Source organism: Stegodyphus dumicola, chromosome 6 (genome assembly GCF_044657685.1).
Source record: "Stegodyphus dumicola isolate Sdum_Otavi_A_Nest chromosome 6, ASM4465768v1".
Lineage (NCBI taxonomy): Eukaryota > Metazoa > Arthropoda > Arachnida > Araneae > Eresidae > Stegodyphus > Stegodyphus dumicola.
In genome coordinates this window covers 222509569-222527426 of record NC_140773.1, presented here as the reverse complement: position 1 = coordinate 222527426, position 17858 = coordinate 222509569, and the positions used below count along the sequence as shown (strand labels likewise).

General features: G+C 31.6%; 1 protein-coding gene across 1 annotated transcript in view; it reads left to right on the top strand.

Annotated features, from left to right (window-relative positions):
- The window catches only part of LOC118185482 (aconitate hydratase, mitochondrial-like), a 69552-nt gene that overhangs the window by 28509 nt on the left and 23185 nt on the right, over positions 1–17858 (top strand). The window contains exons 9-14 of the mRNA XM_035355342.2: positions 1231–1371; positions 1860–1958; positions 7527–7631; positions 7830–7921; positions 9968–10073; positions 16462–16619. Of these exons, the coding sequence (XP_035211233.1) occupies positions 1231–1371; positions 1860–1958; positions 7527–7631; positions 7830–7921; positions 9968–10073; positions 16462–16619 (701 nt within the window). The remainder of the gene's footprint in view (positions 1–1230; positions 1372–1859; positions 1959–7526; positions 7632–7829; positions 7922–9967; positions 10074–16461; positions 16620–17858) is intronic.

Sequence of the window (17858 nt, the reverse complement as noted above, 5' to 3'; positions counted from 1 at the left end):
AATGCTTAAACAAGCGCAGAAAAAATGGCTGCAAATGCCAAATCCTATCTTGTGACTGATTTAATTGTTTTAAAGAGGTCAGAAGTTTGGTTGACAAATGTGTAAGGACTTGACGGGCTTTCACATTAACAGATGACCAACATGTTTAGAGTTCACTATAAATTTATACCTCGTGGTTAGACAGGAAGCAAGGCAGTCTGCCAGAAAATTCTAACCGGATTGAGAGATGCTGTGCCTGAATCATGAAAGAAAATATCTAAATCAGTTCTGGATGTTCCATCGTGACCATGCTCAAGGTTACTTGTTGCTCCTTGTTACAATAATCTAATAAAACATCGCACTTCCATTGTGGCCAACCCACCCTATTCTTTGGACTGTGAACCAGGAGACTTTCTACTCTTCCCCAAACTTGAAACCAATTTGAAAGGATGTTTCCATTCTACAGAAGAAATTCAGGAAAATTTGAATACAATATCGCATGCCATCAAAAAATGTGATTTCCAGCGGGCATTCCAAAAGTGGAAGAAATGTTAGCATTTAGAGTCGCCAGAGGGTAGTGTTTTGAAGAGAATAGTAGTTGAAAATTTGTGTAATTAGAAGTAAAGCAAAAACAACAAAAGTTCAATCTTTTTTTGAGTGGTTCTTGTGTGCATGGCATATAACAACAGAAGGTGGCCCACCAGCGGCCGAGCGGTAAAGTCGTTGAACACTGGTAGTTCGGTCCGAGGCTCGAATCCCGCAAACGGGCTGGCTGCATGGGCGTTTTCGTGGTTTTCCGCATGTGTAACGTGTATGCGAGCCAGTTTCCCTTAGAAAGTCCTCCACGAAGGCATCCCTCCCCTTAGGCAGATAGCCCTCGTGTGCTTTACCATAATTAAATACACCAACAACAGGAGATAGCATAGAGATTCATTGTAAGGGAAATTCTTGATGAGATATTTTAAAAAAATATATTTATTATATTTTTGCATTAATTTAAGAGCAAAATTTATTTTAAAAGTAATTCTGCTGTTGTGCCGTTTTATTTGTCATATGTTTCAATATGTTTTTATAAAAGAATTCTGTTATTTCTTCAAAGAATTTCCCTATCATTTATTTCTTTATCTTTACTGTATTTTTTCTGTGTTTATTATGAGTCATAATCATAGCAAATATAAGTTGTATAAAATGTGCCCATTACTTTTTATTTGGAACCTATATTTGTGTTTTGGATTTTTCATCTGCTTTTAGGTGGTCTGGGAGGTTTATGTATAGGTGTTGGTGGAGCTGATGCTGTTGATGTGATGGCTAATCTTCCTTGGGAATTAAAGTGTCCCAAAGTAATTGGTGTAAAACTCACTGGAAAACTTAGTGGCTGGACCTCTCCCAAAGGTAAAGCTAAAATTAACTTTAAAATTAGTGTGTATGAATGTTTGAATTTTATCACAAAATCACTTTTCTTTTAATTCTGGATTTTTTTAAAAAATTCTTTCTTAACATTTTTTATATAATATGCTAAGAAAGAATGTTATAATTAATTTTCTTAACATATATGTATATATTTTCTTAATGTATTCCATAATTACAAAACAATTCTTTTGAAATTTATTATCATATTATATTGGTAATATCAATATATTTACATTTTAATATACTTGTAGCGAGTGGTCTATTGAAATTCTCTTAAGGATGGAACTTAGTGATCTCATTAAGTGCCTGTTTGATATGGACCAAAATAAAATGTTTTGCAGTGTCAGGTGCAATGTGCTAAAAGTTATTCACATTGTGTATTTTCTGCATATAGTTTTTTTATTTGTGATAAATATTCTGTGTTAGTCTCTGATTTACAGTGCATTACTACATAATTTCCTTTATTCCAGATGTCATTTTAAAAGTTGCTGGCATATTAACTGTGAAAGGAGGCACTGGTGCCATTGTTGAATATACTGGGCCTGGTGTTGATTCTATATCTTGCACAGGTATGTGTTATTTCATATATGCATGTGCGTAGTTATACAGTGGTGATCAAAATTAAGAAACTGGTAATATTTTTTTTTTTTTTTTCCGAATTTGTCAAATTATACAGAATTTGAAGTGGAAAATAGAGTGGCTTATGTTTGATTTCGGACACTTTTCTTTTTCAATTTCATTTTCAAATATAAGTTACTAAATATTATTTCTCACAATTTCCATCATTTTAATACTTCTGAGGCTGGCGAAAATTTTGCATTTTTTTTAATAATGATCTTTTAAAAAGAAATAATAGTTTTTAAATTTTGAACAGAATTTGGTGTTATTTAATACTGTCTTGACATGTTCACTTCAGATATGGGCCTATTAATATATTTTGCTAAACAAATAATAATTTCCAAATGCGATGATATTTCTTGTGGTGTATTTTTATTTAAAAGAAAAGGTGTGATAAGAAACACTTTTTTCAAAACTTTTTGAATGTTCAAATTATTATGTGAATTATTATTACTGATTAACTTCCACTTTACACTTTGGAATACTTATTACACTTTTGGAATAAATTCTTTTATTGCAAAGAGTGTTTGTTGTTGCCTTATGATCACTTGTCTGACGAAGTCAGCCCAACCCCATGAAAGTCTTCATGGCTAGAAGTACTAGTTTATGCCTGCTGTTGGCAACAGCCTTGAGCACCACTAAGGTGTAAGTGCGATTTTAGCTCAGTTCCATCCCTGATTCTGATGGAGGGGGATGGGTCCAAGGGTCTCTCACCTCTCTCCCCATCCACCAAACCACACAAGAAGACTTTCGGACACAAGGAGACCACATATTTAGAGTGCCGCCATGCCACACCAACACTATACATTTACAAACATCCATGCCTCTTCCGGGATTCGAACCCGGGCCTTTCGGCACGACAGTCAGTGACACTAATCGTTATACCGGTTGGGCGGCCTTAAGAGGGTTTTAAGCATAATTATTTTGTAAGAAGAAAGTCTTAAAATACAGAAAAAACAATATATTAGGAAAAAATTTTGAGTTTTGATATTAAGTACAAGATCTGTGCAAATAAGTTTAAAAAATAGTAGTGTGAGACAAATGTGAGACACTGTATGTGGTCAAATAATGGTGTAATTGCCCTGGTATTTAATACATAATTGCAATGATGTATAAAAATGGCACTCTGACAATGGTAGGTATAAAAAGTAGTTATTTGGTAATCTGCTCGTACTTCATTTGTATACACTGGTAATAATCATATTGTTTAATCTAAAATTCTGTTAAATTTTTTAAGCAGTTTGGTAGATTGGTTTCAAGTTCTGATTACAAGAGAGTTTAATACAACATGTAGTGTGTGTAGCATATGGAAACAGGAGACTGGATCATTATCTAGTTGACCTGAGAATGGCCTCAAAGAGCTATGACGCTCCAAAAAGATTAGTGTTTGGCACTTTCAGCCAAATGCCACTGTACTGTCATAGCTAGTTAGTGTTCTTGAGCTATTTGCTTCCTCTGGAACCTTAATTTCAAGAGTTGCTGTTTTCCAAAGGCTTTAGGACAAAAAGCTTTTGTCTAAAGATCTAATGTGTGTGTTCTGCATGCTCCTTCATACAAAAGAACATGCATGGCATAGTGCAGAGAACATCAACTTCAGTGGGCTTAAGCTCTCTTCAGTGTTATGTCTTATGCTCTATTCAGTGTTAGATTTAGTTCAGGCAATGATTCTTGAATCACCTTCAAGAAAAACCAATTTATTTCTTAAACATTAGGAAAAGTATGGCAGCTGAGGCATGATTTATGCTGGCTTTATGTTGGATGGTTGTATTTCATTTAACATGTTTGACAAAAGCTTTCTGCTTCCTGATAGGTTACGGAGGGCATCTTTAAGTGGTGTAGCTTTTGAAAAACACAATTGACTGTGTTCCATGTTATGGATGACAACACTTATCCACATTTAACTTAATTGATGAAGAATATCTGCATATTGAAGGTATTTGGTGTGTAGATTGGCTAGCCAGATTTCTCTATCTGAACTGAACTCTGATGCAAGAATGGCCAATAAGTCACTTGCAAAACAATTTTTGGCCTATCACAGCTGATAAAAGATGCAAATTCAACTTAGTTGAGACTCTTAATATCATGGTTCTCCTCCTGCACCAGCCACTGAGAAAGTAGGAGAGTAGTGTTCTGCATCACCTGTCATCTGCTTGCTGTCCAACATGCCAACTTGTTGTCTCCTTGCTTCCTCTTTCAGTTCACAATGTAATAATACATAAGGTGACATATCTGTGTTCCTTATTTAGTATTAACCATAGTGGTAACATTGTATTAGTGTTTCTAGAAAAAGTATCAAGTTTGTCATTTCTAAGAAGTGTCAGTTCTAGAAAAGATGTCGCATTACTGTTGTGCATGTAAGCACTTCTTTCTGAGTTTTAAATTACAATTACGTACTTACATATTTCTTCTGAATTTTAGTATTAAAATGAATAGACCTATGACTCCCTGTCAAAAATTGTAACATGCTTACTTGTGATGCTGTAATGCCTCCATAGTAGTTTACTAAACAGGGTAATCTGAAGAGGCAATTTTTAACTTTACATAATATCAAACTGACAAAAAATTATTTAAGAAAAAATAAAATTTGGCATGTCAATTGAGTTAAAAACCCAACATGTGATTAAAGACCCATGTTGAAACATATGCAATGATTCTTTCATCATTCAGAATGAGGCATATTTTAGCAAAAAAAAAAAAAAAAAAAAAAAAAAAAAATAGTAAACTGCTTTCTGATGGGAAATTTGCAAAAGAAACATTTTTGGAAATGTCATTCTTTTTTTAATGATTTCTAAGAACAAGATTCAAATTTTTGCTGAAATCAAAGACCTGCAATTGTTTTGAAATACTGGGATGAGATAGGTAGAGAAAGTGAGTGAAAATGTAAGAGAAAAGATATATAATGGCATTAATAGATGTTTTTTCCATGATGATGATCATTAATAGATGTTATCAAACTGAAGGTTTGATAAATCATCAGATATAAGTAACATAGCGCATCCACATCTTTTTATTTGTATAATTTACAAAGACCATCTAAAGAAGAGTCATTGGGTATGATTTGTTTGAAAAAAAGATTAGAGGTGTGCAATTATTTAACTCTTTTTAAAACTTCTTCAGTAATTTTAAACAATTACTTTTTAAATTAATTTTTAGAGCTTCGTCAATTTAAGTCACCAACAAATATTTCAAATTAAATACAAAAGAAATAATGGACATAGCAGTTGAAATTTGTTAATTCCATTTAAAGAAGGTCCCTCAGGTGGCATCTTTTACAGTCTTAATTTAACAAAGGATAGCCAGAATTATTATTACATATTATAACATACCAGTGTAATGTGGCTAGGTAGAAAAAATTTTTGAAATGATTTATGTAATTTATTACCTAGGACGGATTTTTTTTCAAAGAGCAAGAGCGTGCAAATTTAAATGATGAGACTTGTTCAATTAAGTGATTCAATTTAGAATTGCGAAAAAGCAAGACAATAATTGAAATGATCAGTAGCATTAATGTATACAAAACAAAATTTATTATGCTAGTAGAAGATATTCATCAAAACAATTTGAATCACTATCCAGATATGTCTGATTGCCTACAAAATCCTCAAAATTGTAATTGCAACATTGAAAAATACATAACAGAAATTAAAAAGGTGATAGAAAACTTTGCAGTCAAATTTAATAATTTTGAAAATTTTTTTATGCGGTATCAGTCGTTTCCCTTTAAAAAGATTCAGATGTAAAATATACTGCTTCAAAAATTTCTGACATGTTTAATATTGGAAAAAGAATGTAGTTTGGAAATGAAATTATAATTCAACAAACTAATCTAACCAGAGAGCTTCAGAAAGATTTGAGATGCAGACTTATGTGAATTAGCTTTTTCATTTTTAAAGTTCACAAAGACTGTTTCCTACTTCCTGATTACCGGCTTTACTTGCGCAATACTTGCTCACGTATAATAGTCGCACCCCTGTTTTGAAGCAGGAAAAATTGTCAGAAGTGCACAATATTATGTGTTGCGATGTAATGTGACTGAACTCGATACACATCCTCGTTTTAAACACAAACTTATATTAAATAATTGCACAATACAAGTAAAAAAAAGAAAATGACATATAAAACGTATAAACACGAGAACACAACAAATATAGTGAAAAATAGACAGCATTCCAGCTGCCCTGTGAATGCGTTCGTCTGAGTCTGACTGTACAACTGAATTCAATGTTCGTTTGGCATAGTTCCGGAAGCGAAAGAGTCAGGTTGAGTTGTTCTGTTCCGGCGCACCGGACCATTATGCATTGGATTTCTCCACAATAATAATAGTCACACCTAGACATTTACATTGGAAAATTGGCAGAAATAACTGTGACTGTTACCTGAGTAAATACTAACGATTTCAGGTTTTGCTCTTTTGAAGACTGGGTTTGAAATGGCAAATATCCATCAAGGGGATCGTACAAAGTCACAATTTCATCCTTTTCGTAATTTTCTAAATTGTCATGAGGCCACATGAAAGCGTCAAAGACAACACTTACCCCATCCTAGAATGTTTTTTTAAGGTACTTTATTTCATGTGAATTTATTTTCTGCTTTTCTAAATGAAAAATTGATTAATATTTATAAGCTGAATGTTTCTAAACTTTCCACTATTAGTAGTTGAATTGATAAACTAATGTTCATATTTGATTGGTTTGTCATTAGAGTATTTTGAAACAGGAGATACGAAGAATGAGCAATGCTCTTGCCAGGATCTGCACTCAGTGTTCTACCGTTACACCATAAAGGCATGCAGAAAGGAGGGAGAAAGTACTAAAGTATGGCATAAGTATAATTGGATTTCATGATTCTCTCCCTCAGAAAAAAATCATGAAATCTAAAAGTATATTATGCATGCATTATGGCTGTCACATCCCACTTCCCAGCTGCAATTTCTTAATCATCAGTGGCAAGTTGCCGACCGTTATTTTAAGCCCTGAATTTGTGTACTATATTAGTGTAGGTAATTCAAGACATAAAAATAATACTTTGAGTTGTGAGATCTTTCTTTGAGTCTAGCAGTGTTTTCATAAAGAAAACAGCATTTCTGAATGGATATATATTTTTCAACTAGGATCAGACTACTTTTTTTTTTTTTTTTTTTTTGTCTTTAAAGAACTTAGTTGGTATAGTTGCGAAGCATGCCAAAAAATATTTAAAAGTTGCCAAAAAGGGAGAAACCAATTTAATGTTGAAGGCCAGTTCATAAAAGATAATTCTGATACACAGTTTTTTCTTTTCTTCCCCCTTTTTTTCTTTTCTTTTCCCTTTTTTTTCCTTTTTCTTTATTGTTGTAATGCATCTACTGTTTTAAGGTGCATTTAAAAATTGATTCTTTCAAATAGTTAATTGTAGTCATCTTTCATCTGAAAATGAGTTTTTAACTAGTTTTTCAAAATTAAAATGACAAGAATTTTATTTGTAATTTCTGTTTTAAATATTTTTTTCTCATCACTGTTGTATTTTTCATTTCTCTCCCTTAGGAATGGGTACCATTTGTAACATGGGTGCTGAAATTGGTGCAACAACATCTGTCTTTCCATATAATAAGAGAATGAGAGATTATCTGTTTGCAACTCGTAGGCAAGGTAGGCTTTACCGAGAATATTAATAATCTGGTTAATGCAATAATTATTTTCACTGTCGATTTTAATTATTTTCTATATTTTAAATTGATAAATTTTTAAATGGGCATTTTTCTGTTCTGGGGCAAGGGTCTTGTCTTTGGAGGAGCAAGGACTGTTAAAATTTTTTTTTTGTGAATAGTTTATCATTTTTTCCCCCAGCAATTGCTGAACTTGCAGATGGGTATCTGGATTTGCTTACTCCTGATTCTGGATGTGAATATGACAAAGTTATTGAAGTAAATCTGGATGAGGTAATTTTGTAGTTGAATTAAAAAACTCACTGTTGTTGAAAATACAATTTATTTATGTTCTTTTCAGTTACTGCTTTATTTTATTTTTGTTAATACAAGAAGTAGTATTTTGTGAAGGGGAAAAAAAAAGGTGGGTAATGAAAATTTTTATACAGGTTTCTTTGCTAGTATGTTTTTTAATAATGATAAGCTAATTGAACATGAATTTGAGAATACTGCATGTGTCAGCTGTATTTTGCTAGCAGTTTTGTAATTGCCTTTAATTGAATGTATTTTGAATATATCTCATTTATAACCTTTTGTATGCTTTTACTGAAATAATGTCTAAATCTCATTTTAAAAGTGGTTTTTACTTCATAGTTTGTCTGGCCATATATACTCCGTGTTCATAAAAATTTGACCTTTATTTTCACAACTGTTGTAAACATTTATTTCCAAGTGCAAAAATGTTTTGACATAAATATGCGATGCTTTGTCATTTTGAAATTTAAAGAAATCAATTTACAAAATCTTACTTTTTATGTATATATTCCTCTGGTCTCTATACTTATATATAGGACAGTTTTGTGTACTGTTATAAAAATAAAATACAAAAGGCATGACAGAAATTAATGAAGATATTTGATATTAAATTTTTCTGCCTAAAAACATTCTTAATAACGTTGGGGGGCCATGGAAACAGAATCTTTAGTGCAGGTAGTAATCATCACACAAATCTATGATTTTCTGCAAATGTTTTGGGTAGTTTTCAAAGCCTTTGGCAAAGAAACTTGGTAGCTGCGAGTCCAAAAACAGATCAACCTCATTTTGGATGTCCAGTGGAGAACGAAAGATGGCAGCGGCAAGATGTTGCTATTATATATATATAATAATGTAAATATTGCCATATTTCTTGATATATTTTTCTCTTTTACAAATTTTATCACCGGAAAATGGAAAGGGGAAAATTATGCAAATAATTTAATTTCTAAAGTATGCAATAAGAACATAACAAATAAAAAGTAGTCATGATTAAACGTTGAGTAACTATCATAATATTTCTTTAAAAGGAATATAATTCCAATGAAAATTCATAGTATATTTAGCATTACAATATAGCTAAGATATTTTCTTTTCTACTTCTTTGTAACTTGAATCTTGCTTGCTTCTATTGTTGTCTCTGCTACTCCTTAGGCCTCAAATAATCCATGAATAGGGAAAGAAGTTTAAATGTACACTTGAATCAGTAAAATCTTGTACTTTGCTGTGATGGGTTGCTTGCATTTGGCTGGTATAAAGTTTAAGAACTAGAAGGAAAAAGTTGGGTGTAACCTTCGCGACTAGTTTGCAAGGGTTTTCTCTATTAGTAAGACAAAAACACTATGTAAATTAATCCATTTTAAAATTTAAGGCTTATTCTCAACACTTTAAGAAAAAGGAAAATTACACAATTTTTTTTTTTTTCTTTTTTCGTTTTTAGAACCTGATACTAAAAAGCTAGGAAGAAGCACAAGAAAATAACAATAAATGTTTTAAAACTACATTTAAATTAAGAGACTGATGAAAATTTTTTTTGTGCTGACGACTTTTATAATATTTAGTAGAACTCCAAATATGTAGAATATTTGAGACCATAACTGATGCTGGTAAAATTCATGATTTAGTTGGATTACTTATTTCCTGTATTCATTTACTGAAATGCAAATGAAGAATTTTTGGTGTATCATATTTTATTTCAACTTTTGGTTTATCATATTTAATTATATTGGTTTATCATATTTTATTTCAGGTGCAAGATTTTGCACCTGAAAAAGTATTTTTACTTTCTTAAATCAAGAGTACTTATTTGTATTTTGCCTGGAATGGCTGAAATTAGATTTTGTTTTTACATAATGTATAAACTGTCTTATTTTAACTATGTTAAAATTAATTAAATAGATTAATTATAAACCTAGTTTTGTTTGGTCAAGGAAAAAAAGTAGTATTTGGAGTTATGCTGTATTCAGAAAAATCATCTAAATTTTAAAATTATCAAATGTTTAAGTTTTCTCTTATTTCAAAATATAGCTTGAACCTCATGTAAATGGCCCTTTCACTCCTGATCTTGCTCATCCAATTTCTGAGTTGGGAAAAAATGCTAAAGCTAATGGTTGGCCTCTTGAAGTTAAAGTGGGTATGTTTTTATTAAAATTGATAAATGATTTTTTTAATGTTGCATTGCTAATTATGCTGTCAGTCTTCAACTTTAAGCAAGCAATATTAAATATGCTAAGTTTTTAATCCTAAATTTTTAAATCTTTTATTTGTAGAAGTTTTATTTATTTATTTATTTTTTTCATTTTATTATCTTAACCCTCTGGCTGCTTATCCCGCAATTTTCACGGGCAACTCAAATGTAGCAAAATCTGTTCATCCCGCAATTTCCGCGGGCATACGTTTTTCTTCCTCATCCAGTTTTTTTCCTCGTTTAAGCACTTAAATAAATTATATACAGTATAAGATGTTTAGTTTATGTTTTGGCCAACACATATTGTTTACTAAATTACGGCATTTGAAGGCACGTGGTATTTACTGCTGAAACTCCACTTTTTGCACTTTTTTCTCACAGAAATGGCTGCTAGAAAAATTCAGTGATTATCTTGATTATTTAATTAAATTATTGAATTATTAATAAGATTTATTGATTAGATTAATAATTAGATTTATTGAATCTGGTGTGCAAAGACTGAGAAGTTGGACTTTGCCTGGAACTCTGTTTTGAACTTTAAACTTTGAACTTTTTAAACTGCATGTCTTAGGTATTTTTTCCTCAGTGCTTTATATTTTCTTAAATTTTATATATTTAAATTTTTTATATTATGCAATAAATAGAAATTAACTAAGTCGACTGAAATTTATTTTAAAAACATTTTTTTGGTGATGACATCTGAAATTGGTTTTTCTGGCAACTTAGTTTCTCATAATAAAAATCTATATAAAAAATATTTTCTAGAAAGGAAAAATGCATTTTTTAATTCTTCAATATATATAGATTAAAATGTGAAAAAAAAATTGCACAATTTTTGAAGCGATTTCGGTCTACAAATTGAGCAGTCGGAGGATTTTGAAGAAACAAATTTTATTTAATAAAATTTATATAGTACACTTTTAAATCATTTATTATGCTTCTTTTCTGAGTTTTTTGTTCATTTATATAGCTTTAAATTGCCCAGTCCAATTCAAGGATTCCATTTCTTGTGTCAAAAGATTTCGAACTTATTTTTTCCCCTTCATTTAATATATATATATAGTGTATTTGGAAACTAAGTACCGTTTCATTCTAGCGCCGTCGCAGCGCTGTGGTAGGCGTCCCGCGCATGCGCGCTAGTCTTTCTTGTTCACTGACTTTCAGTTGTCGCCATTTTGGTTGCTCTATGTTGTGTTTTCAGTTTGCTGTGCACATTCAAAATGTTTAAGACAATTAGTTCTCCCGCTGACTGTAAGATTCGTGCCGTGATTAAATTTTTGAATGTTAAACTGGCCGAAATTTATCGTCAAGTGACAGAAGTTTACGGTGAATACGCGATGAGTGATGGAATGGTGAGAAAGTAGGTAAGAATGTTTAATGCAGGTTGAACAAATGTCCATGGCGAGGCTCGGAGTGGTCGGCCTTCTGTTGTCACCGATGATTTAGTAAGGAAAGTTGATGAAGCAATTCATGAGAACAGACGCTTTACAATGACAACTCTTTCAGAGGCATTTCCACAAATTTCACATACTGTTTTGTTCAAAACTGTGTCTGACCGCTTGAATTATCGCAAACTGTGTTCCCGATGGGTTCCAAAAATGCTCGCTGATGTTCACAAAACAAAGCAACTTGGTAGTGCCCTGACATTTCTCACGCGGTACAGTGATGAGGGAGAAAACTTTTTAAACCAAATTGTGACAAGTGATGGAACTTGGGTGTGTCATTTCACACCAGAATCGAAACAACAATCGATGGAGTGGAGACACACTCATTCTCCGAAAAAACAAAAGTTCAAAGTGACAATGTCATCACAAAAAATCATGTGCACTGTCTTCTGGGATAGGAAAGACGTTTTGCTTACTGAATTTCTTCCCAGAGGTGAAACCATTAATGCGGCACGATATTGTGAGACTTTAACAAAACTAAGGCGTGCCATTCAAAACAAACGAAGAGGAATTGCTCAGTAAAGGAATTGCGTTGCTCCATGACAATGCTCGGCCCCATAGTGTTGGTGTTACTCAATCGTTAAGAAATTATGTCTTTTCATAGAATTAAAGAGAAAGTATTATCACATAAAATGAATCAACTTAAACAACTTACATTGAGGAAAATGTTTAATAAAGTAAACAAATAAATATTAAGCTTTTTTGCAAATTTTGATACCCTTTAGATCATAATTGTTCTTTATTTCATAAATTACGGTTTCATATTTTTAATTTTAGAATTTCTGCATGCCATCTTACGAGATTTAAACTGATGATCTATAATCCGGAATCGCCGAAGTCCCGACGAGTCCGGATTAACGACTTTTGATTGTATAAAGTTGTTTCTTATGAATGAAATTTGTGAATTAATTCTCACAAATGCAAATAAATATGCCGAATTCTCTGCAAGAAAGTGTGGCACTGTTGATTGTCAGTGGGAAAAAATTTCGTCTATGAAAGAAATATGGTCATTCATTACAGTCCTTCTCATAACGAGTATTGTGAAGTTACCAAGAATAAGTGATTAATAGTCAAATAATGCAATGCTTGGAAATGAAATGGTGAAGAAAATGATGAGCAAAAAGAGATTTTTGGAAATCAAGCATTATTCTCATTTGTCTGATAGGGAAACTGAAGTTAAAAATAGCGAAGAGAACTTTACATATGCACAAAAATTAGAGCCCGTCATTTCATATTTCAGAAAGAAATTTTAGCAACATTTTGCGCCTTATGCTGAAGTATCAATTGACAAAGCGCTAATTAAATTTAAAGGTAGATTAGGGATCGTGCAATATATGCCTATGAAACCAGCTAAGCGTGGATTAAAGATATGGATGCTCTGCCCATCTCGCTTAGGATATACTTACAACTTTGAATTTTATTGTGGCAAAAACGATCAGATACCAAGGTCAGGAAAGAGTTTAGGATATGACGTAGTTATGTACTTAATAAAAGCACTTAAAAACAAAGGCCATGAAATCTATTTTGACAGATTTTTCACCAGCGTAGACTTGATGTCTGAGTTATATAAATCTGGAGAATTATGTGAAACTGTGATGACAAATCGGAAAAACATGCCCGAGAATGTCAAGCAAATGAAGCTGGAGAATCAGTGCGACAGCGTAGTTATGCAATGCAAAAGCCTGCCGAATTTACTTTATTCATCCTGGCTTGATAAAAAATTGATACATATCATTTCCATAAACTGTGAAAATGAACCATATTTTACAACAGGAAGAAAAGGCTCCGAAAAATATAGTACCTTGTCCACCTGCATTTGACAAGTACAATAAAAATATAGGAGGTGTAGATCTAGCAGATCAGTGTCGAAAATATTACTCAGCTTTTAGAAAATCCTCGAAATGGTAGATGTACATATTTTGGTTCCTTTTAGGCACAACAGTGAATAACACCTTTATAATTCATAGTCACTAACTATTCAATCCTAAAGCGACCAAAGCAGCTATATGACTTCAAATTAGAACTGATTGAAGAATCCGCATCACAAAATTCGTTTCGAAAATGAACCTCAGGCATATTTTCGCCTAGTGCATTTCATGATCACAAACGTCGAAAAAGTAATGGTCGTAAGCGCACTTGTGTTCAATGTAAAGAATTAAAGAAAAAGACAAACTCGGAGAGGTATATTGAAAGTTCTTGGGAGTGTGAAATATGTGATATATGCAGAATGTGCTTGTGCAAAACATGCTTTTAGGCTTTGAATTTCAGTTGCTAAAATACGAAAAAGGCGCTCTTCAGGGCCACAAAAGGCCCTTTTCAGGGCTATACAATTTCAGGTACAGTTCTCTTATCAGGACCGGATTCAGAAATTTATGTATGGATGTATGTGTGTGTTCATGTATGCATGTATATACTGTAAGTACGTATGTATATAGACACTTATATGCATATACATACACACGTGCATATACTCGTATATTTCTAATCCGGTTCCGATTACAGAACAGTATCCAACTTCAAAAAAGTGAAAAAGTTATTGCACCATCACGAAAACACGTATAAATCTGGAATGAACAGCAGTATGTATATAAACATAGACCCATTTATGTATGCATGTACTACAAATTTATATGACTGTTAATATGCATATTTACCTATAATTTATGAAGAAATAATAATATACATATATAACTAAGTTAATGAAAACATGGAAAACTAATGACATTTATAAACGCGCTTTGAAACTCGTACAATAAATAAAATCATAAAAGTGTCTATAAATTAAGGTTTATTCCTCATAAAGATGGGATCAACAAATGGAAAGACCCTCATTATTTTTGCAAAAGGAAAAACAAAGTGAAATAAACTAAAATGAAATAATAATGCACCACATTAACTAAAAAATAGCAACTTAACGGGAAAAGAAAGTACATAAAGTGAAATCTTAATCCTCTATTCAATAAAAGAAAAAACAAGAAATTCCTGTAAAAATGAAATTTTAAAAAAGAAAATTATATTTATTCATCATGGGGTGTTAAAGTAGCCAGTATATGGTAAAGTACAAGGGGATTGGCGAAGGCATGGGAGTGATTTTCCGAATGAAAATTAGCTTGTATTTACGTTAATGTGATAATAAATATATGTATTTTGCTTAGCGGGGTCCATTTTATGTCCTTTATAAAAACCCAGGAATATTTCGGTACTTAACAGAATTATAACAAAATTTCTACTCTTTAAACCAGAGCTATTTTATCATAAATTTTAAACAGCAATAAAAGTGCAGTTTAGAAATTTAAGGATTATATTTGTTTTTAATCAATTTATTCATTCCTATAAAAATAAGGGAAGTAAACAAAATTTCAGTCGTGATCATAATTAAGCCAGAAAGGCTTGTTGGCCTGACCTTCAGAATAGGTTTATAAAGAACGGGGTTAAAGGCTAATGGAATCTTTGTTAGAAAGTACAAAGGATGTCATTCAAAAACTTCACACCTATTTTCTGCATTATTGGGCGGGGAGGGGAGGAAATTGCTGTGAAACTGGAAAAATATATTGGGCGGTTCGCTATTTTGAGGATACAGGTTAGCGAAGGGTCTGAATTTCAAAGAGTTAATACACAAATTCAACTTTTTGAAAGTAATGTTATGCCACTACTTCAAATACATAGTTAGATTTATTTGATTATACTAAAGAACTGCAAGGGCCAACTGCCTAAAAAGTGATGCCACACTGGGTAGGACTCTCTAAGGAAAACTGACTCTCATACATGTTACACGTGGGGAAAATGCTCATGCAGTCAGCTCATTTGCCAGATTCAAACCCTGGACCGATATACCATTATTTAGCAACTTTACTGCTCGGCTGCTGATGGGCCTGCCTCAGATAGAATACTTATTGTCTCCACATACCAGTGTGTTACTATTCAGTAAAGTGTAAGACATATTTCTTTCAAAAATAGTTCTGTTACTGAGTAGCAAGCCAACTGATTGAAATGCGATAAACACAGTTTTTAGAAATATTTTTCTACTTTTTAATAGGATCAGTTTAAATAAAAATGTATTTAGATCATGAGATGTCTAATTAGAAATATTAAATGTTTTTATGAAATGGCACTAGCTGGACTTGTGTATATTTATTCTTATTATATATTTTCTTTCTTATGACAACTCTTTTAAGTGGCTGGCCCCTTGAATGGCTAGTCTTCTAAGAAATAATGTAGTAAATATATATATATATGGCAACTCCTAACACTTTAACGAAGTTTTAACTTTTAAGAATTATTGCAGGAGCAGTCTACATTTCAAAGATTTAATAAAATTTCTGAAATTTTGTTCATGGCTTGTTTACGGTATTGATGAAGTCAAGTGCCAATAAAAGTCTGAAGTTTTCTTGGAGTAAAATATTTAGCATTAAAAGTGTTTTTGTTTGCTGTAGAGAATTTGCTAAAAGTCTCTTGCAAATCTGAAAAATTCAAATAAGTAACATGTAAATATTGACAGACATTTATGCGTGCTTTTAGTTTTTTAATTTTGTTTTATATCTAGTAATCCTGATATCCATAAATCTTTTAATCCTGAATATTCAGAAAAAGGTCTTTAAAGATGGGATTTTATAATTATAATCCGTTTTAAAATGAAAAATGGTCATATAGCATCGTTATCAGGGTTTTAGCAATTATAAAATGCATAACTTCAATTTCTATAAATGAGTGTTTGCTTCAGGGTTTGATTTTACATAGCTATAAACTTCTAGAAATTTAGGATTTCTAAGTACATATTTAAAAGATCTCTAATGAAGACTTTTTGTAATGGTTTCTTTTATGCTTTGCAGACCTGTTGTTTGGATGACTTATTCAGTTTTTTCCCTAATATTTAAGTTTTAAATATATAGGGTTGATTGGGAGTTGCACAAACAGCAGTTATGAAGATATGGCGAGAGCTGCTTCTTTGGCGAGACAAGTCCTTAGTCATGGTTTGAAATCAAAGTCCAAATTTACTGTTACTCCTGGATCAGAGCAGATTCGAGCAACCATTGAAAGAGATGGCCAAGTAAGTAAATGACTAAAATTTAATAACGAAACATTTACAATTATGTATGTTTTCATGCTGTTTATCATTAAACAGGATTTTTGTAATTTTGTTTTAAAGTGTTTAAAATATTTAGCACTATTAGTATAGGTATCAAATTTTTTATAGATTTGAATTTTTTGTGGTCTAATTGCCTTTAAATTATTTCTTTTAAATTTGATTAAATTTCAAATTTAATTTTAACTTTTCCAAATTAAATGATAATGAATAAAGTGAAATTAAAACTGTTGTGGTGTACATTATATGATCAAAAGTATTCCGCTGTCTTGGCATGTAGCTCTGTAAATTAGACAATACTGTGGTAAAGATTCACTGTTTACTGTTTTGAAAACTATCACCCTATCAGGAAGATTATCCACTTTTTTGAAATGCTGCAGTTGAAATTCATTGTCATTTTTTGGAAAAGAGTAATGGTCAGATCTCTTACTAATCGGAGGCAGTTTGGCCTAGATCATAGTTAATGTTCCCATTCATCCCATAAATGACTGTATAGGACTGAGGTTAGGCTGTGAGCAGAGTAGTCTAATTTTATTGACAGAAGCTCAGTCATGTTGAAGTGAGAATAAGTCCATATCAAACTATTGCCAGTATCTTGACAGTATGGAATTCTCTAAACTATTCAAATAAGCCTTTGCATACCTGCCAACTCTCCTGGTTTTACGTCACTTCTCCCTTAAAAAAAAAAAAAAAAAAAAAAAAAAAAAATTAGCCGTTAAATAAGGAAAATTTTTCCAAGCAATGAATGAAATTTTTTGAATGAATAAAATTTCATTTCCACACTAATGATTTTCAGAATAATCTTTCTTATTAAACTGTACTTTTATTGCATCTGAATTGTATTTTTTCCTTATTAAATTTTATTTGGTCTGAGTTATTAATCTGCTGTAGACATTTTAAAAATTTTATATAAAGATTCAAGCAATATTTAATCAGTTAATATTCATAGTTTGTTTATGTTGTTTGTACATTGAGTTTATTCACACAAGTACATGAGTTATTAATTTTATTTTCATCATATTTAAAAATGCTTTGATAAACAACTACTCAGGATTTTCTCAGTATAAAAGTGTAAGAAAATTAAAAAAATGCAATTAGGCAGAAAAACATAAAAATTAGAATATCCAATTCAGTGCTAATATATTTTACATCAGAATTAAATTACAAATATTTTGGTAATCTGAACCATACATTATAAAGTGA